General features: G+C 38.4%; 8 protein-coding genes across 14 annotated transcripts; 3 read left to right on the top strand and 5 right to left on the bottom strand.

The window, feature by feature from the left end:
• Positions 1-2,238: 2,238 nt before the first annotated feature.
• Positions 2,239-3,973, top strand: LOC6639331 (ras-related protein Rab-43). 3 transcript variants are annotated; one of them, XM_047012020.1, is made up of 5 exons: positions 2,239-2,300; positions 2,608-2,823; positions 2,897-2,981; positions 3,213-3,469; positions 3,544-3,973. In XM_047012020.1, the coding sequence occupies exons 2-5, from the start codon at positions 2,611-2,613 to the stop codon at positions 3,646-3,648; spliced, it is 660 nt and encodes a 219-aa protein (XP_046867976.1). In that variant the 5' UTR covers positions 2,239-2,300; positions 2,608-2,610; the 3' UTR covers positions 3,649-3,973. The 3 variants fall into 3 exon arrangements, with proteins under 3 accessions (XP_046867976.1, XP_023037088.1, XP_002061793.1); XM_002061757.4 differs by lacking the exon at positions 2,239-2,300 and adding an exon at positions 2,419-2,520; XM_023181320.2 differs by lacking the exon at positions 2,239-2,300 and having other exon boundaries at positions 2,418-2,823.
• A 419-nt stretch (positions 3,974-4,392) lies between these two features.
• Positions 4,393-5,802, bottom strand: LOC6639332 (ADP-ribosylation factor-like protein 5A). Its single transcript, XM_002061758.4, has one exon. The coding sequence runs from the start codon at positions 5,231-5,233 to the stop codon at positions 4,694-4,696; it is 540 nt and encodes a 179-aa protein (XP_002061794.1). The 5' UTR covers positions 5,234-5,802; the 3' UTR covers positions 4,393-4,693.
• Positions 5,803-6,097: 295 nt separating this feature from the next.
• LOC6639333 lies at positions 6,098-8,384 on the top strand. The gene has a single exon (XM_002061759.4). It carries the CDS (start codon positions 6,183-6,185, stop codon positions 8,271-8,273), a length of 2,091 nt encoding a protein of 696 aa, XP_002061795.1. The 5' UTR covers positions 6,098-6,182; the 3' UTR covers positions 8,274-8,384.
• Positions 8,385-8,593: 209 nt separating this feature from the next.
• LOC6639334 (selenocysteine insertion sequence-binding protein 2) lies at positions 8,594-9,824 on the top strand. The gene is made up of 3 exons (XM_002061760.3): positions 8,594-9,180; positions 9,261-9,484; positions 9,547-9,824. The coding sequence occupies exons 1-3, from the start codon at positions 8,633-8,635 to the stop codon at positions 9,771-9,773; spliced, it is 999 nt and encodes a 332-aa protein (XP_002061796.1). The 5' UTR covers positions 8,594-8,632; the 3' UTR covers positions 9,774-9,824.
• LOC6639335 (gustatory receptor for bitter taste 66a) lies at positions 9,767-11,843 on the bottom strand. The gene is made up of 3 exons (XM_002061761.3): positions 11,466-11,843; positions 10,687-11,274; positions 9,767-10,624 (listed from the first exon to the last, which is right to left on the bottom strand). Exons 1-3 carry the CDS (start codon positions 11,734-11,736, stop codon positions 9,864-9,866), a joined length of 1,620 nt encoding a protein of 539 aa, XP_002061797.1. The 5' UTR covers positions 11,737-11,843; the 3' UTR covers positions 9,767-9,863.
• Positions 11,844-11,897: 54 nt separating this feature from the next.
• LOC6639336 (bax inhibitor 1) lies at positions 11,898-14,333 on the bottom strand. 2 transcript variants are annotated; one of them, XR_006954698.1, is made up of 5 exons: positions 14,003-14,333; positions 13,082-13,535; positions 12,843-13,013; positions 12,647-12,791; positions 11,898-12,407 (listed from the first exon to the last, which is right to left on the bottom strand). XR_006954698.1 is itself a non-coding variant. In XM_002061762.3 (4 exons), exons 1-4 carry the CDS (start codon positions 14,071-14,073, stop codon positions 12,369-12,371), a joined length of 735 nt encoding a protein of 244 aa, XP_002061798.1. In that variant the 5' UTR covers positions 14,074-14,333; the 3' UTR covers positions 11,898-12,368. The 2 variants fall into 2 exon arrangements, 1 of the variants encoding a protein (XP_002061798.1); XM_002061762.3 differs by lacking the exon at positions 12,647-12,791.
• Positions 14,334-17,165: 2,832 nt separating this feature from the next.
• On the bottom strand, positions 17,166-22,095 carry LOC6639517 (cleavage and polyadenylation specificity factor subunit 6). Of its 4 annotated transcripts, none has more exons than XM_002061763.4 (7): positions 21,700-22,095; positions 20,732-21,469; positions 18,734-18,880; positions 17,940-18,403; positions 17,578-17,877; positions 17,441-17,509; positions 17,166-17,376 (listed from the first exon to the last, which is right to left on the bottom strand). In XM_002061763.4, exons 1-7 carry the CDS (start codon positions 21,766-21,768, stop codon positions 17,175-17,177), a joined length of 1,989 nt encoding a protein of 662 aa, XP_002061799.2. In that variant the 5' UTR covers positions 21,769-22,095; the 3' UTR covers positions 17,166-17,174. The 4 variants fall into 4 exon arrangements, with proteins under 4 accessions (XP_002061799.2, XP_015034552.1, XP_023036190.1 ...); XM_015179066.3 differs by having other exon boundaries at positions 17,166-17,373; XM_023180422.2 differs by having other exon boundaries at positions 17,441-17,506.
• Positions 22,096-22,175: 80 nt separating this feature from the next.
• Positions 22,176-24,284, bottom strand: LOC6639518 (membrane-bound alkaline phosphatase). Its single transcript, XM_002061764.3, has 4 exons — positions 24,099-24,284; positions 23,599-23,858; positions 22,426-23,530; positions 22,176-22,362 (listed from the first exon to the last, which is right to left on the bottom strand). The coding sequence occupies exons 1-4, from the start codon at positions 24,205-24,207 to the stop codon at positions 22,232-22,234; spliced, it is 1,605 nt and encodes a 534-aa protein (XP_002061800.2). The 5' UTR covers positions 24,208-24,284; the 3' UTR covers positions 22,176-22,231.
• Between the last annotated feature and the right edge of the window lie 137 nt (positions 24,285-24,421).

The following is a 24,421-nucleotide window of genomic DNA, read 5'->3' as shown; positions in this document are numbered from 1 at the left end:
GCAAGTCCAAGAAGTCCAAGTTAAGTGAATATATAGAGAGAGAAAACACTTTTGCCAACTTATGGTGAATTAGTGCATCTGATCTTTAATTGGCTCTGGGACAGAATCTGTATTAAGTCGCTTAATTGTGTGTGTTTGTGTTTTGTCTCCGGCTTGGGCTTAAAAATTACTTCAAGTTCTGTCTGATTATAATTTTTTGTTTCTTGCTGAAACTGGGTTAACAGGTGAATGGAAACAAATGAAATACTTAATATATATATATGCATATACATTTGTATATAAAAAATCAATTTGATGGGCCTACCAACACACACACACAACAACAACAACAACAACAAAAATTGTTTTTGCCATTTCCCCGTTCTTTTTTTTTTTTGTATTTTTATTTAATTTCCAACGAGCACGTTGCACCCGCTTTTGAAGAATGGCATTGAATATTTAATTAAGCGACAAAACAAAAAAAAAAAAAATAAACGAAAATATAAATAACTGTTGCGAAAGGCAATTTAAGTCAAAGTAAAGGAAAGTGCAAGTGATGTCCAGTTGGAATTTTTTTTTGTGTTAGTTCGTGCCTCGAATAAGTGAAGAAATCAATCAAAAATCAAAATCACACAGAAACAGAAATCAAAATCAAAGACAGAAACAGAAACACACAGGCGGATAGAAAGTTTATATATAAAAAAGCTAACACTTAATGCATAACAATTAGGAAAGTAATTAATACAACAAACAAACAAAAAAAAAAATGATCAGCAAATTCTTTGCCAACATTTTGAGGCTTACATAAGTTATAGACAAATCAGCTGGAAACGATCTGAAACGTTGAAATGAACTTGGCCCACTCGCAAATTGACCCAAATTATTCTCTTTCAGTTCTTTCTCCTTTTCTCACGTTAAATGCACTTTCAAAAACAAAAAAAAAATAAAAACCCCTTAATAATTAGGAGATGAAAAGTAACAAAATTTGGGTTAAAAGTCCTTTGATAAATTATTAATGATTGAAAGATTTGCTCAAATTTATTTATTTTTTTTCTTTTGTTTCTCTCTTGGACTGTCGAAGTGAACCGCGCGCGCAAACGTTTGAAATTCAACTAAAGCCACTAGCCAGCAAGTCGGCCGATAAAAAGCAACTACCATAATGCAACGCCGATACGAGACAGAGGCAGAAGCTACCCGCCAGTCAGGTAGGCTGAAGTCAGCCGAAAAAACATACAACAACAAAAAACCTGTAATAAAACGTCAGTGTTTGCCTATTTGGTATTTGATTTCCTTTTTGCCAAAAAGAGATGCAACATTTGCAGCAGCTTTAAAGGAAGACTTAACACACACACACAAACACACCAACACCAAGAAGCACAATATAACAAGATGCAACTTCCCTATGGCATTCCAGTGACTCATCGTGAGGGTTCTCCATGGGCTATTTGGGTCATCCCAAAGGCTAGAGAAGGAAAACAAATTTTTGTTTGGTTTTCTCCTGTCAGACGAGTTCTGGTCTAGGCGGCGGCGGCGGCGGCGGTGGCATCAATTAAACTTTCCATTGCGAAATGATGACTGGGGCAATGCTAATAGTGCGAGTGCGTATAGCACACCATCTAAAAACCAAGATCGTCCATGTACGATGCGGTTTTCCAATTCACTTGGCAATCTCCTAGCAGTTGGCTGGTTTTTTTGGTCAGGCCAATTTGCATGTAGAACATGTTTTGTTTTTCTTATTTTGTTTTCCTTTTTCCTTGACAGCTTCCGCTGTGTGGTTTGAAAGTGAGATTAAGATGCATTAGATTAATATATATATATATATATAAGTTTTTTTTTTATATAAATAGGTCAAGGTTTTCTTGTAAAAAATTTCAACTATTTTCAATTTTTAGCAAGAGAAAAGTGGTATTAGAAATATTTCAATGTATTTTATACATAAATATTTATAACGTCATTTGGAAAAACTAATGGCGCCATCATTAGGGTACGTGGTGAAAATTTACCAAAAAGCTTTTTGTTTCTACGTGCTGAAGGGTCTTAATTGTCAATGTGATTGAAATCCATTGACAAAAGAAATTTCACATGCACGCACCGTGGTAACGCTTTCCATTTGATAGTTTTCGCCATTGATCTTGCGTAATTTCAGGCGGTAAAACAATGTCACATGAAGCCAGAGAAAAAATACATACATATATATATTTCAATATAGTTAGGTACATATATTGGAAAAAGTTGTCAGTTACATAGACTGCGATTGGAATGCTTTTAAATCAATATTCAAATAGTGCCGGGCAAGCAGTGTTGTGAATCGTTTGCGGCTGGTAAGTAATATCAATAGAGTTGCCAGGCTATGGACCATTGAACAATAACAAAAAATTAGAGAATCCGTTTTGTTGCGGTGAGTAAGTATTATGCAGTGTGGGGAATAAAACAAGAGTGTGGCGAGTTTTAGTTCAGTTTTGTTTTGTTTTTGGTTTTTGGAGATAACGGACAATTAACCATACGCACACAGGTGCAAGCGGGACCTGCACACACCTGCTTGTACGGTGAACATCACACAAGAACACAACAACTAAAACAAATTAGTAATAAATAATAATAATAAACAAAGCCATCCATCCCATTCAGAAAATGACAGCCCGCAATCCACAGACCTTAATGGCTCTGCCTAATGAGGAGAATTTTGATTTTCTATTCAAAATTGTTCTAATTGGCGACTGTGGCACGGGGAAAACTTGCATTGTGGAACGCTTCAAGACAGGCAACTTCGTTGAGCGTCACGGGAATACAATTGGAGTTGACTTCTCCATGAAGACCATTGCAGTGGAGGGTAAACAAGTAAAGGTAAGCCAAAGACAGATAAACGTTCATTCGATACATTGAATGATTCATTTGGGAATTTCGTCTTTGTTTGCAGCTACAAATCTGGGATACAGCTGGTCAGGAGAGATTTCGTACTATTACACAGAGCTATTATCGCTCGGCCAATGGTGTCCTAATAGGTGAGTGAGAGAGGGTGACGTCTAACTTCCGGTACTTAACACCACCCACACCCACACATTTGTCATGGTTGTGTTATCAGTTGAGCCCCCACCTACCTGGCAGCTCCTTCTGATAATAGTTTTTATGAAGTGGCACTGATTTTAATGACACCTCGTCGACCATATCTCTTGGCAATTGCCACGCAAATTAATTTACGCTACGTTTCGTTTTAACTTGATTCTCTATTGCAGTTTATGATATTACAAAGCGTTCTTCCTTTTCGAATCTTCAGAAATGGATTGAAGAGGTCCGTAGATATACAGCTTCCAATGTGCTAATCATATTGATTGGCAACAAATGTGATTTGGATGAGGAGCGCGAAGTGGATTTCGAGGAGGCCCGCCAAATGTGTCAATATATACCTGAAATATTATTTGTTATGGAAACATCGGCCAAGTCCAATATGAATGTGGAAGATGCATTTCGGTGTTTGGCCACTGAATTAAAGGTAGAAATTATTTAAATATAAGTATATTCTATTGATGATTTGATTAATCGTCTGTTTCTCGGTGTCTTAAATAGCGACAACACGATGCCAATAATGTGCAAGAAGTGGATGATCACACAATAACGCTGGGCCAGAGTAAACCACTGAAAAGTTGCAGCAGTTCCTGTAACCTAACTTAAAGCATATATTTTTTATTAATCTGTGTGTTTAACTGCATAACTTTTATTTTTATGTTATTTGTTTTAACCTCACACTATATTCATCTCTATATATCTTTTGTGATCAAAACTGTTTCGCGTGGCTATATATATACACCATATATATACTTATATATATATATATATTTAGTAATCTACTTTAACCCAAATTGGATTAATTTGTTTTATATATATAGGTACACTGAATATGTATTTATTTTTAACAAGCTAGAGTACAAACAAATCTCACATCATCAATAATGATAATGACTTATGGTCAATTAAGAAAACGTCCAACAGATTTTCGAAATAAAATTTGTGTTTTTTTTTTTTTATTTTATAAACAATTTCTTCTCATTTATTAGTTCTCTCTGTGTTGCTGGTTGTTTCATTGTTGCAGTTGTTGTTGTTCTTGTGTTTATCTCACATTCTCTTTTTTTTTAGTTAGTGGAAGTAGGTAATAATTTGCTTAAAATCTTAAACACGTAAATTTATTTATTATTCAATCATTTATATTAGATTTTAGTTAGTTTTGGGATTTGGAGAGGCCGGAAGTGTTTGAGGGGAGAGGGGGGAGTAGAGAAGGGAGGTAGTTTAAAACTAAAGCACTTATTGAAATATTGGCTTGGCAACAACAATTTAATAATGTCTTAAACAATTTTGGAAACTCTTAAAAATTGTGTTATTTTTTTTTTTTTTTTTTGTTTTGCTTTTCTGTAAAATATATATAAAAAAATTGATTTATTTTTCTAACTGGGCCAATCTCAATTCCAATTCCTAACAATGACGAATCATACAAAACATACATATATATTATATATGTATGTAGATTGAAACAGGGAAATGGTAATTGAAAAACGGTTTTCTTGATTGACGTTTTGCAAATTTTGCACTCTTAAAAATTGGAATTGCGACCACAAGTTTGTATAATGGTTTTCGTTTTTTCGTTTGTTTTTATAATCGTATGTATTGTGTATATGTAAGTATTTAGTTATTAACTATCAACTAGGGCAGGGGCAGGAGCCTGTCATTTATTCTTAATGCGCTGAACGATCCACTCCAATCCCTGATACAGACCCTCGCCTGTGAGCGCACAGCACGCTTGGATGTGCCATTGATGCTTCTTTATGGAGGTTAAATCCAATTGCCTAGATATTTCCGCCGCTGACATGGATCCTTTCAGATCCTGCTTATTGGCATAGACCAAAAGGCTGGCTTTGCTCAGATCCTCATGCTGGAGCATCCGATATAGTTCATCTCGCGTCACAGCCAAACGTTCTCGATCCGTTGAATCGATAACCATAATGACCAGCTCTGTGTTTGTATAATAAGTGCTCCAGGCGGCCCGTAAACTCTGCTGGCCACCCAAATCCCATACAAGAAAGTGTATGTTCCGCCAGACAACCTCCTCGACATTGGAGCCAATGGTGGGGCTTGTGTGGACAACTTCGTTCATTAGGAATTGATAGAGAATTGTTGTCTTTCCTGCATTATCCAGACCGACCATCACAAGTTTGTGTTCCTCATTGCCGAACATCCGCCATAAACGGGAGAGTAAGAGGCCCATCTTGGATGTTGTTGCTGTTGGTGTTCACAGGTTATCGCTATCTCCTTTATCTCCCCTCTCTGTCTGTCTCTGTCTCTTCCTCTCCTTCGCTTGTGGTGTGCCCGTGTATATGTTTGTGTGCGATTGTGTGGGTTGTCGTCTTTGTTGTTGTTGTTGTTGATGGTAGTGCTGTTGTAAAGGCAAAGCGGAAGGCCAAAAGCTGTGAATTATATATGCGTTCGCATTGAAACTCTGCATATATTATAAGCTTCAATATGCAACAAAATAAACACACACACGCACATACGCACAGTAGACGACTTTCTTAATATTATTATGTTATTTTATGTGTTTTTTTTTTGTCTATTTCGTTGGTCTGCAGTTCAAAGTGGTGGCTTAAGGAAACTGTGATGGTCTTTTGCGTCGTTGTAGATGACAATACCCGTATTTTAATTTTAATTCGTTTTATGTTTTTTTTTTTTTGTGTTTTGTTAATTAAATTAACAACAGTATTAGTTATAAAAGTAAACAGTAAAAGTGATTAATTAACAGCACACTAGGGTTGTCGCCTCGCTTTTCCAGTGCTGGGCAGTGACTGAACAGTGTTGCCAACATTGACTGAACAAACGATAGTTCATGCCGCCAACTTTAACAATACATTTGTCGAAACTTATCGTTTCTAATGTTTGGTATTTTCTTATGATTCTATTTTGTAGGGAAAACAAAATTTTTATACAAAAAGTTTGCTCAACTTTGTTTCTGCCAATTTGCAGATACAATTAAGTTAATTATAACTCTTGTTTCACATTATTTATCTCCACCATAATTAGTGCTGAAAAATACTGCACCAAACAGTGCTGGTGTACCCATCGTGCACATTAGTGTTGCTCAATGCCAGCACATTCGCCAATATCAGCTGTTACTGCACCGAAATTTAATTAGCAACGTAAACAATAAAAGAAAAAGAAAAATGAAATTAATAGCATACATACTGCTGTTACCGTTTGCTTTCCACTCTGCACATGCCCACTCGCAGACCGCCTCGAATCCCATCAGCTCACCGATTAGCGAATGTCCCGGTCGCAGTGTATCCCAGGTGAGGCGGGGAGCCCTCGAGTTTGAACTCTCGGTGCTGTTTTACTACGTGTCGTGGTCAAGCGAGGCAAGATTAGCTCGACTGGTGTACAATGCTGTGGCAAATTACTACCATGATTACGCCTACTTTGGTGCAGTCGACTGCTGGCACTTGCAGTGCAATTGCAGCCGGACATTCGGACCCATTCCAGCTGGAGCCGGTGGCTATCCAAACAAATATCCGACACTAATTGTTCGTTACGGTCGAAATATGATGATTGATTACCAAGGAGCTTGGCATTTTGATGATTTGTCACGATTTATGAACAATTTAATTCAACCCTTAGACCGAATCCATTCGAGCGGAGAGCTGTCCGAGCTAAGAAAGATAGCCGATGCAGTTGTCCTGGCGTTAGTAAGCTCAGCAGACGATCAAGCCTACAGACGGTTTCGGTCAGCAGCGGTTCGTTGGTTGGAACTTGATCCGGAGAGAAATATACGGTTTACGGTTACTTTCGGCCAGAGTGCCAGGCAAATGCTGAAGGAGCAAAATTCAGTGTTACCTCAACTGGTGCTGATCGACAGTCGGAATGGTGTGCATTTCTACAATACGACAACCAACGATTGGACATCCATGGATATATTAAGATGGGTGAGAAGTTCACTGAAGAGTTTCTCCTTAATCTCGAATGGCTATGGCAACCCAATGACAATAGCAGCGAAGGCTCGCCATATGCCGGTGCTGGCCATGGGCATTAAGATGCATCACCAGCAGCAGCAGAGTGCCATGCCTCTGGTGATGGGTGAAGAGCAGGCCATCGTGCAGAAGAAACAGCAAGAAGATTGCGATCGACTTTGGAGCGAAGAAGATGAATCTAGGGAGGAGCAGGCAATTGATCCACTACAATGGCCATCGGTGTCCTGGCAACTTAATGGCACAACTTTAGCCAACTATTACGAAATTAATAGATATCTCGATCGTCTTTGGCTTCATTATAGTCATCAAAATGTTGAACCAAAGGCCACTCAACCAGTTCATTTGATGGCTTTGCATTCTCGGAATCGATGCCTTGCTCATACCCAACATGGCACGCCCTCGCTAAAGATTAGCATAGCCAAAATGGTGACCAAATATGGCCATCTGATTTGGCAACATTCCGCCGAAAATCCACCACAGAATCGCTCATTGGGCGTGGTGCTGTTCGATTCCATCAAATATAAGGATTACCTGCAACAATTGGGTATAATTCAAAATCATCAAAGTCCCCACGCCTTGGTGCAAGTCTTTATCCTGGATCTGGCAGAAGAGGCTCTGCATGTGATGCCTCAGCATCATCATCAAGCATTCTCCTATGTGGCACTGAAGGACTTTATACGACAGTTCTATGCAAGAACTTTGCCTAGAATACATAAGAACTCATTGCTTCCGCCCAATTCACTGTTTGTCTCCAATTACAATCGACAGCTATTGCTCCAAGCTCTGCAGCGTCCAAATGCCACACAAGTTGTGTTCATGCAACGTCCCGATTGTGGATTATCAGCAGTCCTGTCGCAGGCCTTTCTCCAAGTTTCGGCATTGCTGAAGAGTCCGGATCTACATTTCATACGTTTCGATAGCCAGGCGAATGATCTACCCTGGGAACTATCTATGCCGGAAACTCCTGCTCTCATTGTTTTTCCCCAATCCAATCCAGCCGAATCTGTGGTATTTCCCACCGATGTGCGAGTGGATGTGCAGAATGTATTTGCCTTCATACTGGCCCAATTGGAGCCAGAGCAACAGTTACGCATGGTCCTATCTAGTTGTCGGAGAAGAATGCGTCATGTACGGAGTTGTCTGGATTTTGCTCGCTCCTTGGTATTCCAGCATGTTAGTCAGTATTTGAAATACTGGGAGATCTATGAAAAGGAGCGCGATCTAATCTTATCCCACCTCAAGGAATTTAATGAACTGCATATAGCCATCGAAAGTAGTATTAGATTATAGCTTAAACAAATGAATCCTCTATAGATGAAAGACATTTAGATATAAGATTAGAGTTTAACAACCAGTGAACCAACCACTTGACTGTACTCAATAAGCCAAAAGTTGTTTTAATTTCTGTTTTTAATTTAAATTAAATTAAATTGAATTTATGAAATTTACACTTTACAGCGCAGGTGTTTTTTTGTTCTTCCTTTTCATTAAAATTCAAAACCAAGCGCTATCCATGCGTTTACCAACACCAAACAACCAATTTTAACCCTTCAGGTGTTGCAATAAGTGTGGTCTCACACCCACTAAAGGGTTAAGTGAAACGGCTTTTCGAAAGGTTACTAAACACTAAAAAGCAAATCTTCTTGAAGATGTCGCGCAATTCGGATAAATTAAATATTATTGATCACAGGACATTTGATGATCTGCATAAGGATAACGACTCGGCCACAACTAAAATGTTGCGCACCCACAAATACAAAAATAAGCATAAATACGCCGATACTCTGTTTGATTTTATATGCCGTTTGCCGTGTCGGAAACCAAAAAAACAAGGACAGATCAAAAAGGAACAGCAACTCCAAAGAAAGAAGAGTCCAAATTTTAGTCTTATTAGGACAATTGTACCCAAACGCAAAGGCAAATGCCATCGCAATCTAATTACCAAAGAGAAAGTAACCAGATTAAAGCGTAGCATTCGAAGTTATCGCAATTTAAAGCAGGCAGCGGCACTCAAAGAAACAACCACGGAGCAACCTGAGACTGATAATCACCTCATAGATTCACCACACCAGGAGAAGGATCAATCGTCTATGATGGAAACTTCATCTAGTCAGCTGGAGTTGGAGACGCGTTTACAAGGATTATCCATAAACGAGACAAACAAATGCCATTCCATACATTCTCGACGCTTTAGAAGGTTACCCATCCATTAAGGGATTACCATTTTTTTTCTTCTTTAACTTAACTGAATACACCTTTTTAACATTTCTTCTTTAGCTACTGCGATAATTGTACAAGAGCTCAATTGAAAAAATTAACCACCCAATTGTTAAAGGACTTGGATCGCTTTCAGAAGCGAGCCTATGCAGCTAATGAGATCAAGGCTCGTGCTCATCCGCGCATGGCATTGGGTTTCCGTGAGGCTATTTCACATTTAAATATAAGAAACAAAGTAAAACTGCTTATTCTAGCTACAGACTGCGAATCAAATCCAGGTGAAGGTGAGTAGCTTCAACTATGTATGCAAAGTTAATAAAGGATTTGCTCCTTTTTTTTTTTACAGACGGCCTAGATGAAACGATAGACAAGATTAAGTTTTCCTGCCAACAACACAATGTGCCATATTGCTTCTCCCTAATGCGTCGGGAGTTAGCCTACGCCTTAAAGAAGCGAGCTCAAATCTCCTGTGTGGCCATCTTGGACTACGATGGAGCGCAGGACATTTACAAAGACTTGTTATTAGAATTAGACGAAGCTAGAAAGGACTACAAACGTTTAACTGCATTGTGAAATGACAATTTATTCAAAGAGAGAAATGTGTGTGGTGCCAGAAGGTGCATTCAAAAAAATTACAAAAAAGAAAGTCAAAATAAAAACATTTCAATCAATTGGAGTCATCATGGTGGTCGTCATCAAATCGTATAGGATCGTAGTGGTAGAACTTTCATTGCCCATCTCGGTAGCTGCTCCCATAAGTCCAGCTGTATCGTTAAACGAATTAAAGGTTTGTATGGCATCTTTGGCCTGTTGGGCAGCCAAATTGAATTGAATCAAAATGATCAAATAGCTGGTGATGCCACCACTAACACCATACAGCGTCTCCATATCTAGAGTGAAGAAACCACAGGCAGAGAAATCCACCGAGTGATTGAGTAATTTCAATGACAAATGATTGACAATCTCGTACAGAAGATTATCATCGGCCACAACTCCGCATTTGTGCAGACTTATGCCCGTACGCTTTGAGGCCAGCGACGTTTTCCAACTCAAATAGATGAGATAGATACACTTGCCGGATGTATAGCTCAATGCGATCACCGTGATAATGGGATTCTTGGCCGAACGGAATAGTGAGGGTATCGATTGAGCCTGTGTGGCACAATACAGAAAATACAATTGAGCCGTAAATATGAGAAAACCGTAGGCCATCAAAGATAGAATCGGATAACTCCATAGCTCATTCATTGCCTTGCCAATTTCACAGACCTCATCATGCACTTGGCATAGATTATTCAGTTTCTCCTCCACCTTGGTGGCATTGCTAAGCTCACTCTCATGGGCCATATTAACGGTCATGGGATTCATTTGAGGCTTTTGGCCAGTTTGCACCGATTCGCCAAAAGAGTTCATCGAATGGGCAACTGTAAAAGAAAAGCAAGTAGTTGTACGTACAATATCATCTCAATTGATTCAGCTAACCGACCTGGAGCCACTTTGTTGCGGCCAGAACCCTTCAATGAACCCATATCCAAGCCACCAAGTTCCTTGTATAGATACTCCAAATTACTATCATATTGCGGCGGAGGCTGTGAGCTATCCAAACTATGACTATCATCCATATAGGGATCACCGCCCGATAGCCATGCCTTGAATTTCTCATGCGTTGCCACCAATTCCTCCAGTGTCGTATTGATGGCCTCGAAACGTTCCTTTAATGCATATAGCGAGACGGCAAACCATATTTTATCTAGCGTATTAATAAAAGTGGGCACTGCCGATACCACCCAAAGCACGGACATCCATTGAGTGTAATCCACTAGCTTAATATAGGTGGCTATCAGTATTGAGATCTCAAAGAAGAAGGTCATTATAAGCATTATCTTAATCCTGCCCGATATATGACTATTATCGACCACACATTGCTCTCTAAAGAGACGTTCATCTACGGCGAGTATACGGTCATAGAGATCACCAAGTTGTCCTTGATTACGCAGAGCGGTCAACTGATCCGTGGCCATCATTATGAGACCAATATAGGTCAGGAATAAACCAATCACAAAGGTTAAAGTGCCTATAAAAAAAGGACAAGTAGTCGAGTTAATCTAAAATCGATATACTCTCTCTCTCTGTCTCCCTCTCATTCTAATCAAATGAAATTGAAAATTAAAATATTAAATGAACTGATTAGATTAAAACAGAAAATTGTATTGCTATTTATATAGCAAAAGAAACTAACAATAAGATAGCGATTTTTTTACTCACTCTGCGATGCCTTTAATGTACGATCCTCTTCACCGAATGAGTAAATCAACAGATTATATAATATTATATAGATAATCAGTGTAAACACCATATAGAATGCACCATTACGCGATTTCTCGAGAACATTTTTTGAACGAAACTTTTCCAAATCTTGCGGCAAGATGCCAACTAACTTGGACACAAAGAATAATTGTTGAAATTGCTGTAGCAATGGATGAACCATCCGGGTGGTTGTCGTATTGGTGGATTCCGCCTGCACCGTCGACGGCATGTTGTCGCTTGCTGACCTCTACAACATCAAATGTTGGCCAATACGTTTAGGCCGTGGTCAAATAACAACCCTAACCTTTGACCAGCTTTTGCTTTTGCTGCTGCTACTGCTGCACTTAGCCTAATTAAAATGACACGGGGAAAGCAACAACAACGAAGATATAATCAACTCAACTCAATCAATTTATTATTACTTTTTTTTTTTTTTGCTTTATACAACATCATCATAGTGTAGTGTATATATTCTTCAATTTTGTTTGGATATAAACAGTTGAGGGATTGTGGGAGAGGGCCGCCCCTTTTTCTTTTCCTGCTTTTTTCTCCATTAAAGGAGGATGGTAGAGGGGCGGGGTGGCTCACTCATTATTATATATGTATATATGTATGTGGTGTAACTTGAATGTATATGTAATTTAAAGCCAAAATATACACGGCTCTATTTTTAAAATTTTTGGAGAAATGTAATTTGCAAAAACAATAATTCTCTCTTTTTAGGTTTGTTTTTGTTTACTCTTCTTGGCCATAAGACCGGGTTTTGCTTCTATGGCCAATTTGTTGTTGTTGTTGTTGTTGGTGGTGGTGGTGATGATTGGATAGTATATAGGGCTTAGTAGAGATGTTGTTACTATGGCCTTAGTTCCTCTTGCGGCGTTCATTTTGTTTTCGCTCCTCCTGAGGGGAAAGGGAGGTAAAATAAGATTTATACGATATTCCATTTACAATTCCAAGGTCTAATAAATAGTCTATATCACAAAATATGGCTAGAAAACTTTGCAAAATATTTTGAGAACGAAATAAATATACTTTTTTCTTTTACATATTATACCTACAAATTATTTCTAGCTGATTTTTTGTGTAAGCATATTTATTGCCTTGGGTTAAGAGAAAGATATTTAAATCGGTCTATATACCGTTTGATTTCACAAAAGAAGGAATATTTTTTTTTTGGAATTTTGCGTCTGTCAAAACTTTTGCAAAGTGTTTCCAATGGCAAATAAGGATAATGATTTTTCATTTTTGGAATTTGCATGGTGTTTAGACCATAAAGTTTTTGAGCTGTGGGTGAGTGAGTGACTGACATGAATGAATAATATATATAAGCCATACCTTCTGTGTCAGGATAATCAGCAAACGGCGGAACATGCTTAACACATCAAAGAACAGATCCAGGGCATGTTGGACAACATCCCGATTGCCATTGCGACATTTCTCCACAATATTCTGGGTGTCATAGACAATAAAAGCGGCCATTACGAATACCCCAACATAAAGTTGAGTCTAGGACAACAAACAGCAACACAATTATTTAATGAAACATTCAACAGTGAGAATATACAAACACTTACCACTTGAACGAAATATGATTTAAAGATCATATTGAAGAGACTTAAAAGGGCCATGGTATTGATGACGCTCACCAGCATACCACCTAGATACAAATATTTGCCCTGCTCAGCCAATAGAGCGGCCAGGGAGAGGGATACAAATGTGACAAAGGTGCCGGTGAGGGCAGTCAGGATAATGGCCGGATTAATGCTGGCAATATAGCCCAATAGTGGACCCAATGTCTGGCCAGAGCAGAAGCCAAATGCATATAGCATACTGAGGCGTGTGTAATAGTTTTTGCCATCATCCTTGTAGAAATGGAGACCCAAGACCAGGACCAATGTGGCAATAGCTGCCAATATGCCAAGATCTAGATAATCTCGCATCTGGCATGCGGCTCCGATTGCTGTGGCCGCCGAGGTGCTGCCCAAGACCATATACACCTTGGACAGATGCTGGCGTACATATGGCTCACTAAAAAAAGAAGAAAAAGGGGAATTTGAAATAATCAGTGCTAATGGAATGGGGCGGGGGTGGATGGGGCAACGCCAGCAGGGCGGTGGCATTAGTTCAAGGATTATTGATTTTACTGTGCGGCCAACTGTTGATGTGGTCCCCAAATAAAAACATAAGTGTAGACTCCCCCCTCGGCACATTCTGTTGTAATTTCACAGTGTATTATTGAAATTAGCGAAGAAATATGAATTTGACCTTTCGTACGGTCAGGCAAACAAAGCGAATAAGTATAGGTAAATAAAGATGTGGCGGACCCCCCTCTGCAAATAGAATGTGGGCTACGCTCATGAACTCGATATCAAAACAACACCACGTCAGTCAGACGAGACGGACACTTGCACCTGAGTCCCAGAGTGCAAAACTTTTGTGGAATGCATCTGGAATGTTCTCGCATCGAACAGTTTTTTGATTTCTCTTTTACTTACTATCTATCGCTGAGTCCATTCACAAAGCGTTGGAAACGCTCGTTTATATTTATACCCTGTGTCTCTGCCATTTTTCCGTGTCCTTTCAATATAAATTTTCCTTCTTTGGTTTTCTTTTTTATGTGTATTATTTTTTTGTTAAAACAAAAATTAAATCAAACGGAGGAGTGAACGGAACGAGAGAGAGAACTGTTTACAATTTGATTACGATTTGATTTTTTTTTTTTACGTCTTTGGTAACGACTACTCGGATCGTTGTTGTTTGTTTTGTTTGTGCTTTTAGTTATTAAATAGTCCAAAATTTATTTTACAGCACGTTAAAATAATGAAAAAAAATAGTGGGAATGTTAATGTACGATAAAAATACTGGGAACTGCTGTTAAATATTATGCCCCATTTACACTGCCTTCTATTATAGTGTAAATATGGCTCATAATACGTGAGAAAAAATTTTAAAAATCAAATCATATTTTTACCATCCTAAAACATATTTTAAAGTACACTTTACCTTTAATTTTTTTTTGTAACTGAATCATGCTGAGAGTTTTACGATTGCACCTTTACTTACTTTGTTGCTTTATAGAAAAAAAATATATATATGTCTAACGAATTTTGATTGAGCTCACTTAAAACTTATTCATTTTTGTTTCGTTTCATTTATTTTTGGATTTTTTTGTTTTTTTTTTTCATGTGCATTTTGTGGGCGCCAAATTTAAACAAAAATTTTTATTTGTAAATACATATTTTTGGAAGAAAAAAAAATTTTAAATAATAATTGGAAAATGCAGAAATATATATGTATGTATATTTTTAGTCTTTTGTTTTGTATAATAAAATAAAAAAATAATAATAATTAGATCAAACGCAGTTTCATCTCTTGGAAAAATGAATGTAGATAGAAGAATGAATTAATTAAGGGAATGACTAAATTTGTGCGAGTGCTTGTTTTTGATTTAAAACAATCAAAAACACGCGGACGACTTATTTACTAAATATACATAAATGTTGTTATGTATATGAACATATATATAAATAGATATATATTTATAAACGTATATATATGTAAGTATATATAAATAAATAGTATTTGGTTGCGACGTTACCTGCTTTTTTTATCGTCATGATTTTACATAATAATTTATGTTCAGTATTCTCTCAAAGATCACAGTTTTTTTTTTTTCATTAGTTTCATTAGTTAAGCTCGTTAAATTATTCAGACCTAAATATATATGCCTAGATGAGAGTTACAGGTACACACTAACGACTACAAAATACATCTATGTATAAATGTATGTATAGATATATATGTATATGTAGGTATATCTATCCATCTCTTTCACTTTCAGTTCATAAAATTATGTTCCTTAAAAATTTTACACATCTGTAAATTGTTGTTGTTGCTTTTTTTTTTGTTTTCTTTAGTTTAAGGGATTAGTGCTGGGATGAGTTTTAGATCTTACTTTGAATATTTGATTTACAATAAAAACGTATGTATGTACAAATTAAAAGAAATTATTAAGCTTAAAGTCTCCAAACAAAATAAAAAGAATAAATTAAATTGAAAAAAAAAAAATTATGTGTGTAAATATAGATAAATATATATTAAATACATAGAATGATACAATTGGAAATGCTAGCGATTGTATATAAAATTTTAATTTGTTTAACAAACAGCCAAAACCCAGCCCGCAGACAATTCTGAGTATACGAACTACATTCAATAATAATAATAATAATAATAATAAAAAAAAAACAATGTTAGTAAATTTTCTTTTATGTGCTACGTCATATACTAAATGCGGTTAGGAATGTTGTTGTTGTTGTTGTTCTTTAATGCTACAAAATTTGTTGGGCTCAGTCTGAATATTTTAAAATCTACACACGCACACAAACACACACATACACAGTCACATACGCATAGACACGCACACACACACATGCGCAGCAGATACATTCAAATTCGAATTCACATTCATTCACTCATAGAGAAAGAGACAGAGCGATGTGGCTTACAAACAAATGAATCGAATGAATAATAATAATAATAAATACGCTTACAACAAAAGAATCTGTCGCTTTCTAGCCCGTTATCTTTCTCAATGGATTTTTGCTTGAGTTTTTTAAAATTTCTTTTCATATTTTTCGTTTGAGGTTTTCTTAATTTGCATTCTTTTGGTTTTCTTTTTGTTTTTGTATCGCTTTGTTCATTTTGGCAACAAAATATCGCTTTTTGTTTTTTGGTTTTGGTATTCTTTTTTTTTGTTTTTGTTAATATAACAATTTGATTATTGCAGTATTTATGCTGCAATTGATTATCGTTAACATACAATTGTTGGTTGTACAATTTATAAAATTGATTAACTAAGAGTAGATTAAATGGTAGACACACAATGCAAGACAAGATTGAAAGTTAATCGTTTTTTTCGAACAATTATTATTTTCTCATTTTTTTTTTTTTGTTTTTTTTTTGGGTTTGTTTTTTTCCATATATATATATTTTTATTAAATAAACCGAAATATTAAAGTACAATAATATTGAAATTCTGCTGCGAAGACGTGTGTGTGTGTGTGGGTTGATGAGCATATTTAGTCCTCCACAAACAATTGTCCAACGCTGATTTGTCCTACTTTCGTCGTCGTTCTCATAATCAATATCAACATTTGATCTGATCCTTGCGCTTCTTTATCCTCATTCTCCTTAAACATCCTTTGCAACGGCTGGAACATATTTGTTGTGTTTTTGTTTGTTTCTGATTTGTTTCATTTGTTTTTCTTTTGTTTTTTTGCCTTCTTTTATAGTTTCTTGGCTTGTTGTTGTTGTTCTTGTTGTAGTGTGTGTGTCGTATGTCAACAGTTCAGTTTTCCGTCTGGGTACGGCGGTCTAGGAGAAACTATGTTGTATGCCATATTATATATATTCATATCCTACGATATTGGTAATGTTAAGATACAAATCAGAATTTGGTAAATCGCGCATCTCAAGCTAGGCGGCGGCATCATTATTACGTTTTGTTTATTAGAAAGAGTTTGAGTGTGTTTGTGTGTGTTCAGTGTGTGTGTGTGTGTGTGTGTGTGTGTGTGTGTGTGTGTGTGTGTGTGTGTCTAGTTAGGTGTAGGTCTAGGTTTGTGTGTCTGTGTGTTTTTATTTTCGCTTGCGTGTCTGCTCTAGCAGTCAATGCCTTGAACGATGCTCCTCGCGTCTATCCCGATCACGTTCACGCTCACGATCACGATCCCGATCGCGATCGCGCCGCTCACGATCCGATGACCGATACCGTTCACGATCCTCATAATAGCGCTTCGAAGAGGGAGCCTCTGCAGCTTCCGCCACAACGGGTTCTGGTGATTTACGTGGACGAGCCGAACGACTGCTACTGTAACAGAGGATTGCCATGGATTAATATTGGAATAAGTCAATAATGCCGAATCATTCATTACCTGTCATCTCTGTAGTGATCTTGAGCCTGACGTTCACGTTCTCTGCTCCGTGAACGTTCACGATAACTGCTGTAAAAGGATAAAACGATGGAAAATTTAGTTATATCGTATATTTTCATTCATTTCGGATCACTTACCCGCCATCTCTTTCGCGCTCGCGATCTCGATCACGTTCCCGTTCCCTGGACCGTTCACGGTAGCGTGACGATGAACGCTCGCGTCTTTGACGACTGCGATGCGATCTTTCCCTGGAACGTGAACGCTCGCGACGATTGTAGCTCTTGGCCTCAATCCCATGAAGAGTATCCTGCAATGAGCTTATCAAAATCTTGCAGCGCTCATCGTGTGCCACCTTTGATTGCTTGATCAAGGAAATGGCTGTGACCAGGGTCTCAATGGCGCTGGAGTATTCGCCAGCGGCGGCATCAGATACAGCTCTGCAAAGGAGAAAATATTACAATTGGATTGGTCTTTCACTCTCCCTCTCTGTTGCTCTCACCTGGCAATGGCCGAACTGCTGACCGTACGATTTCTGCTCATCACCTCCTCGAACTCAACCTCCGTCAGCTGCGGACCCATTTGCGGATCGGGGAACGGACCAGGTGGCTTGCCTTGTGGTGGTGGCCATGGACCTCGGGGCCCGTGTTGGGCAAATTGTGGCGGTGGCCCGTGTTGTGGTGGCATATTCATACCCTGTTGCATTGGCATATTCATTCCTGGCTGTGGGCCTGGTGCTCCATGTGGGGGACCACCCATGCCAGGGTGTTGAGCCGGACCGCCGGGCTGATTGAAAAACGTTGGATTCACATGTGGAGCTGGTGCACCATGCGGTCCACCTGGCCCGGGAGCTGGTGGCAGGCCACGTGGCGGACCCTGTGGCGGGAATCCACCATGCATGGGCGGTCGACGCCAATCCGGACCGGGGGGACCTCTCACTGGCATACCCATTGGACCACCTTGGAACTAAAAAGGTAAAGGAGAAGGAACAACGATTAGTCAAATAGTCACACGGTCAACAGCCATCAGGAAGAGGTCAATCGGCAACAGGTGAGATTCTGATCAATGTCGCTGTGTATGGATGGGTGGGTGGTTGTCTTAATGTTATCTTGAAATGTTCTGAATACATCTGCTTAAGCGGCCTTTATACAATATTAAAGTTAACTTAAATATCTCGGTTAGTTGAAATTTTGATCTAAGTTAGAGGATATATATAAATATAAATAGATTTATCTGTAGTAAAAGGGGTCTGCTTTTTTTTTTTTGTGTTTTTTTTTTCTTATAGGGATTTGTTACCATTGGAGGACGCTGAGGAGGTCCATTGGATGGACCACCTGGTCGTGGTCCGCCTGGCCGTTGACCCGGCCATTGACCTTGCGCTGGTGGATATCTTGGTGGCGGCTGTTGATTGCCCATTAATCCGCCTTGGGGATGCATTGGCGGCTATATAATTTACATAAATATTTCGTTATCGTTCATTTGGTTGGTTGGTTGGTTGGTTGATTGTTGTTGTTGTTGTTCATTGATTGATTGTTGTGGGGTAGAAGTGTGCGAAACCGTTGTCAAAGACATGGAATAGAACATAAATATATATAAGGCGTAATACATAAACGTTTTTTTTTCTTTTATATAATATACATATATTTATATATATAAGTTGATAACGAGGAGTGTAGGAAGAATAGTACAAAAAAAATATATAAACAAAAATAGGAGGGTGAAAAAAAGAAGGAAAAAGGCTAAACATAATATTTTGCAAATTAACTCAAATCAGACAATAAAATACGATAGAGAAAAAGAGAGAGAGAAAGATAGTAGATCAAATCTAACTATATAGATATACAATTCAAACAATTAAAGCTCAAACTTTTGTCTAATCTATATATATATATATATATATATATATATATATATATATAGTTTCTACAACTAACTGGGGATCTTCTTCTTCACAGTTAGAAAATACAACCCAAACGTTACTTACAGACCGAAATATATATTCCAATAATCCTCTTCGATTATTGGCAATGCGTTTTATGCATCGCAAGAGGTCAAGGATCAAGCTTGACAGCCTTAAAGGACTAATAGCTAAAGCTACTTGGCGCCAAACAAAAGTGAATAAACTCGAGAATAAAAATATTTTCGTTGTTGTTCTTGTTGTTATTTATATATCATTCCATTATTGCTCGAAATAAGAAGACAATTGAAGTTTGACTTTTATGAGAAATATTTTGAAATATAAATTTATCTTTTTTTTTTGTTTCTTTCTCTTTTTACTAATTACTTTATATTCTATGGCTTTAATACATGCATATTATTTAGGTCCTCTCTTAACAAGGTTTTTGTTTTTGTTTTACAGAGTATAATATCAAATTGAAAGTTGACTAAATTCTACTTTTTCCTTAAAATTGTGCCACATAAATTTAAGGTTTTTGTTTTAACAATATTTTAAGCGGATTATTACTTTGCTTGGTGTTTTTTTTATCTACATTGTGCGAATTACAATACATTTTCCTGTACAAAATTTCCTATATACATTTTCCTATAACCTAAAGGCTTATGTATATATACATATATGATGTGTAGGTCCTACATATATATATAAACAGATATACCAACAATAAGTCTATTTAGGATTGCTACACACACACACACACACGCACACACACAAATTTGTTCTGAATTTACTTGTTTAACCAAAGAGATAAATCAATAATAAATTATAATAGGTTAATTTACTTAAAACCAAGAGAAAAAAAAACAACAACAAGAAACTTAATTTACCTAGTTAATACGACAATGATGATTATATAATACGATGTTTTTTTTTTTTTAGCTAATCATCAGAATGGCATATAGACCAAATATCACAGACGTTAAGTATATAAATATCGTAAATTAAATTAAAGATATTCACAAAGATAATAGTAAAAAGATTTTTCTTGTTTTGTTTTGTCGGGAAAGGAATTAAATTAATAATTTTGCATTCAGAACAATTTTGAGGTAAAATTACAAAATAAAAACCATTTAAGTTAAAGTTATTAATTAAAAAAAAAAAATGTGTATAGCGTTTGTTAATCATAACATTGTAATAATTAATAAAAATAAGATCTAAAGAAAAGAACAAATAAGAGATGATGATATCGAGAAATCTTTTCAACAATTTTTAGAAACAATCAAATATAAAGGGAATGAAACTTTAAACGGCAAAATGAAAAGTTTTGAAGGTTTTTTTTTTTTTTTTTTGTGGGGGGAGGGGGAGGTGAAGAGAAAGATTAAGCTAATGAAACACACCTGCATGCGTGGAGGTCCTGAATTGGGTCCAACCTGAGGCACCTGTGACATGTGCTGGGGTCGGTATTGTCCACCTGGTGGCATTATGGGATTCATCCGTGGCGGATGACCGGGCGGACCACCACCGCCTTGAGGGCCACCAGCACCGGGATGTGGTGGCATGGGACCACCGCTGCCTCCACTCATATTTGGTGGTGCCGGGCCACGTGGCGGACCATTCTGCTGAGGCGGCGGCACTGGACGTGTTTTCTGCAAACTCTCGAACTGCGTTAAAGCCTGCTTGCTGGGATAGGTAACTACCGGTGTTTGGCCATGCATCTCCTTCTTGGGCAGCTGCTCCAAGACGGCACGCAGGCTTTGCTCCGAGCCCAAAGAAATGACACTGAATCCCTTCGATTGACCATTGGCCCGATTCTCGAAGAATTTCACCTCTTGCAAATCAGCGACACCAATGTCGCGCAAAGCATTCGAAATATCTTGATCCGTTGTCCACCAGGTTAGATTGCCCACATACAGCTGATAGCGTCGATTCATGGTTGGAGTTAGACTACCACTGCCCTGATGGTAAACTCCATTGGGCCCACTACCGGCACCGCCGCTTGAGGCAGAATCCCCTGAACCGGGGCCGGCTGAGCCATCTGCGGTGGGTGTGCCACCACCGCCGCCGCCAGAGGCAGCTGCCTCTGAGGGTCCACCGATGTCGTCGTATAGATCTACACCATCACCTCCAAATTCATCCTGCAAGAGAGAATGACAAAGAAAAAAAATCAAAGAAAGAAATACATAAATGTGAGTAAAAACAACAAAAAAAAAATGTGAATTCGCGTGTTTAGTGTGACCAGCTCGTTGATTGGGTGGAGGAGGGGGGGCGGCGCAAGTGAATAGATACACACGCGCCCGCCGCCTTCAACTCAACTTCAACCATCCACTCTTCCAGAGCCGCAGCGCTCCATTTACTCTGCACTCACCTGAGCCTGCCCGGTAAAGTCCTTGTCCAGGTCTTCGGCATACAAATCCAAGACCACGCCATCGGTCATGGTTGCCACTGGTTAATTCTTAATGCAGCAGCAATCGGCTCTCTCACTTTTTTGGCCCGTTTCACTTATTTTCACTGTGACAAGCAGACACCAACACAGAAACGCTTGGGTACAGCAGCCACCGGCGCGCGGCTCTCCTAAGTTAAGTAACTAACTTTGCTTTCCGTGCAATTAACTAATTAATTGCTTTGGCTTTGTCTAATATATGTGCTTTACATACACAATTATTTACATTCTACTTATGTACGAAAATAAAACCCACTTTGCTTCGCGAAAATATTTTTTCAGCAGCTTGGCTTAAAATGGCGGAGTGTAGTGGGACCAGATCGAAGTAAACTTGTAATACTGAATTACAGCAAAAAAAAGTATTCACCAACACTGACAAACAAATTTTTCAACACTTATAATTTGAAATGTGTCTATTTTTTTTATTCAAATTACAAACTGTCTTAAAATCTAAAACTTAGGGATTATAAAATTCCTTGGGCTGCAGATCACAATAGGTTATTCCTGGTCCCAGGCAAGAGGCGAAACCCATTAAGGATGGCAAGCAACTTTGCTCATACACACCAGTAAACAAATGTGACCAGGGTCCTGAGGAAATAGAGGCGGGGAATCAAGAGGCAGTTGAAATTATTTTTCAAATACATTACTTACCATGGGCATAGACAGCCACATCTCCGCCACCATGGGTCTCCTCTGACATGGGCACTCCATGAGGATAGCGAGCATCCTTGTCGCCAATATCCAATGTCCGCAAATCCACACGTTCCACTACACTATCATTAGTCGTATAGAATTTCTGATAGTCTGGCCCATTGGCATACGAGAGCGTGGCATAGGGCAATTGATCAATATCACTCAGCTCGGAATTTAGTCCTGTAATGTTATTATTCACATCAGGATAGCCGCTAATTGTAACCGTATGTCCATGATCAGCAGTAACCACAATCAATGTTTCCCATGGATTGGTCATTTGACGTGCCTTGCGTATGGCATCCGAAAATTGAACAGTTTCGTCTAAAGCCTTTTTAGCCTTGGTCTCATGATGGGCATGATCGATTCGTCCGCCCTCCACGAAAAGGAAATAGCCATTGTTATCCTTTGAAAGAACTGCCAAAGCGGCTTCAGTCATTTCCGCCAATGTTGGTGTATCTATGCTATCGTCCAAATGATATGCCAAATGCGATGCATTGAATAGACCTAACAGATAATCGGTTGTCCTCGGATCATTGTTAAGCAAATCCGTGCGATTGAACACTACTCGGGCATTTCCCGGCTTACTCAACTGCCATTCATTTATTAAATTTCGTCCATCCAATCGTTGACCCTGATTACCATAAATATCTGTCGTAGTATTGGGCAAGAATTTTTTAGTTCCACCACCGAGAATTACTCTCAATCGTTGGCCCACATCACTCTCTATCAATTGCTGAGCTATATCCGGACAATTGCTTGGATTCTGACCCAACTCATGGACATCGTAATCACTCTCGAAATCCCGATTTGAGGTATGAGCATACACACCAGCCGGACTGGCATGAGTAACTCGTGTTGTGGTCACCAGACCAGCTGATTTACGGCCACGCAATGCCCAAGCTGCTATCGATGACAAACGATTCTGTGGTAATCTTGCTCCAGCACAATCATTCAACTGAACATCAGCGGTCACACCAATGGTCAAATAATTGGCCTTGATCCCTGATAAATAGGCGGAAGCTGTGCATGCCGAATCGGAGACTTGTTTGTTGGCACAATATGTCTAAAGAATTTTCATCCCCAAAGTTATGCTTTTTGAAATCGAAAGTATTGGAAAAATATTCCACTTACCTTTGATAGACCAACATGATTAAATTTCTCAAATTCCAAGCGATTTCGTTCACCCACAATGCCTCGCAGTTGGCCATCATATATCCGACTTGCTGTTACCGTGGGCACTGACATGCCATCGCCCAGAAAGAATATAACATTCTTGGCCAAATATTGATTTGGGGGCGTTGATAGCTTCTCGTAAAGTGTACGTTGGGCATCATGGAACCATAATTCCTTATTCCTAAGCGCACTTTGAGAATGTATATGCCAGCTCTGCTCTATAAGAAAAAAGAAAAAAATAAGAATTTTTTTTTGTTTAATGAGCGAAAGTGTGATATTAATTTAAATATTTCTTTTGTTGTTGTGTGACAGAATTTTGTGCGTATGTGTGTGTGTGTTTGTGTTTTTTTTAGGGCTTTATATTCTGTTTAGCACTTGATTAAGCAGTGTATTTTGCATATGTTTTGTATTTGTATTCAACCAGCTAGCAGCACTCTCGCTAACAAAACGTCACGCACCTGGCCCATATGTGTACTGACAATGGCTTAAAACGGCCAACTGGAGCAGGAGGAGGGGTAGTGGAAACGGTAGGAACAGATCACCGGGCGATAGCCGAAAAATACGCATTTTGCTTTTAATTAATTTCTTTCTTTCTTTCTCTCACTCTCTCGGTAGAGACGTAGAATTTTGATGAATCGAAGAGACAAGTTCAACTTTCGAGTTGGGATATCGGAGACAGAACCGTTATAAAGTCTACGGTACGACTAAACCACATTCGGACTGTGGTTTGCGTTTTATATGAAAGTCAAAAGTACGGGGAGAAAGAAAAGGCGGGGAAGGG

The sequence above is a fragment of the Drosophila willistoni genome (assembly GCF_018902025.1).
Source record: "Drosophila willistoni isolate 14030-0811.24 chromosome XR unlocalized genomic scaffold, UCI_dwil_1.1 Seg144, whole genome shotgun sequence".
Taxonomy (NCBI): Eukaryota; Metazoa; Arthropoda; class Insecta; order Diptera; family Drosophilidae; genus Drosophila; species Drosophila willistoni.
The sequence above is the reverse complement of the archived record's forward strand: the minus strand, read 5'-3'. Positions and strand labels throughout refer to the sequence as shown.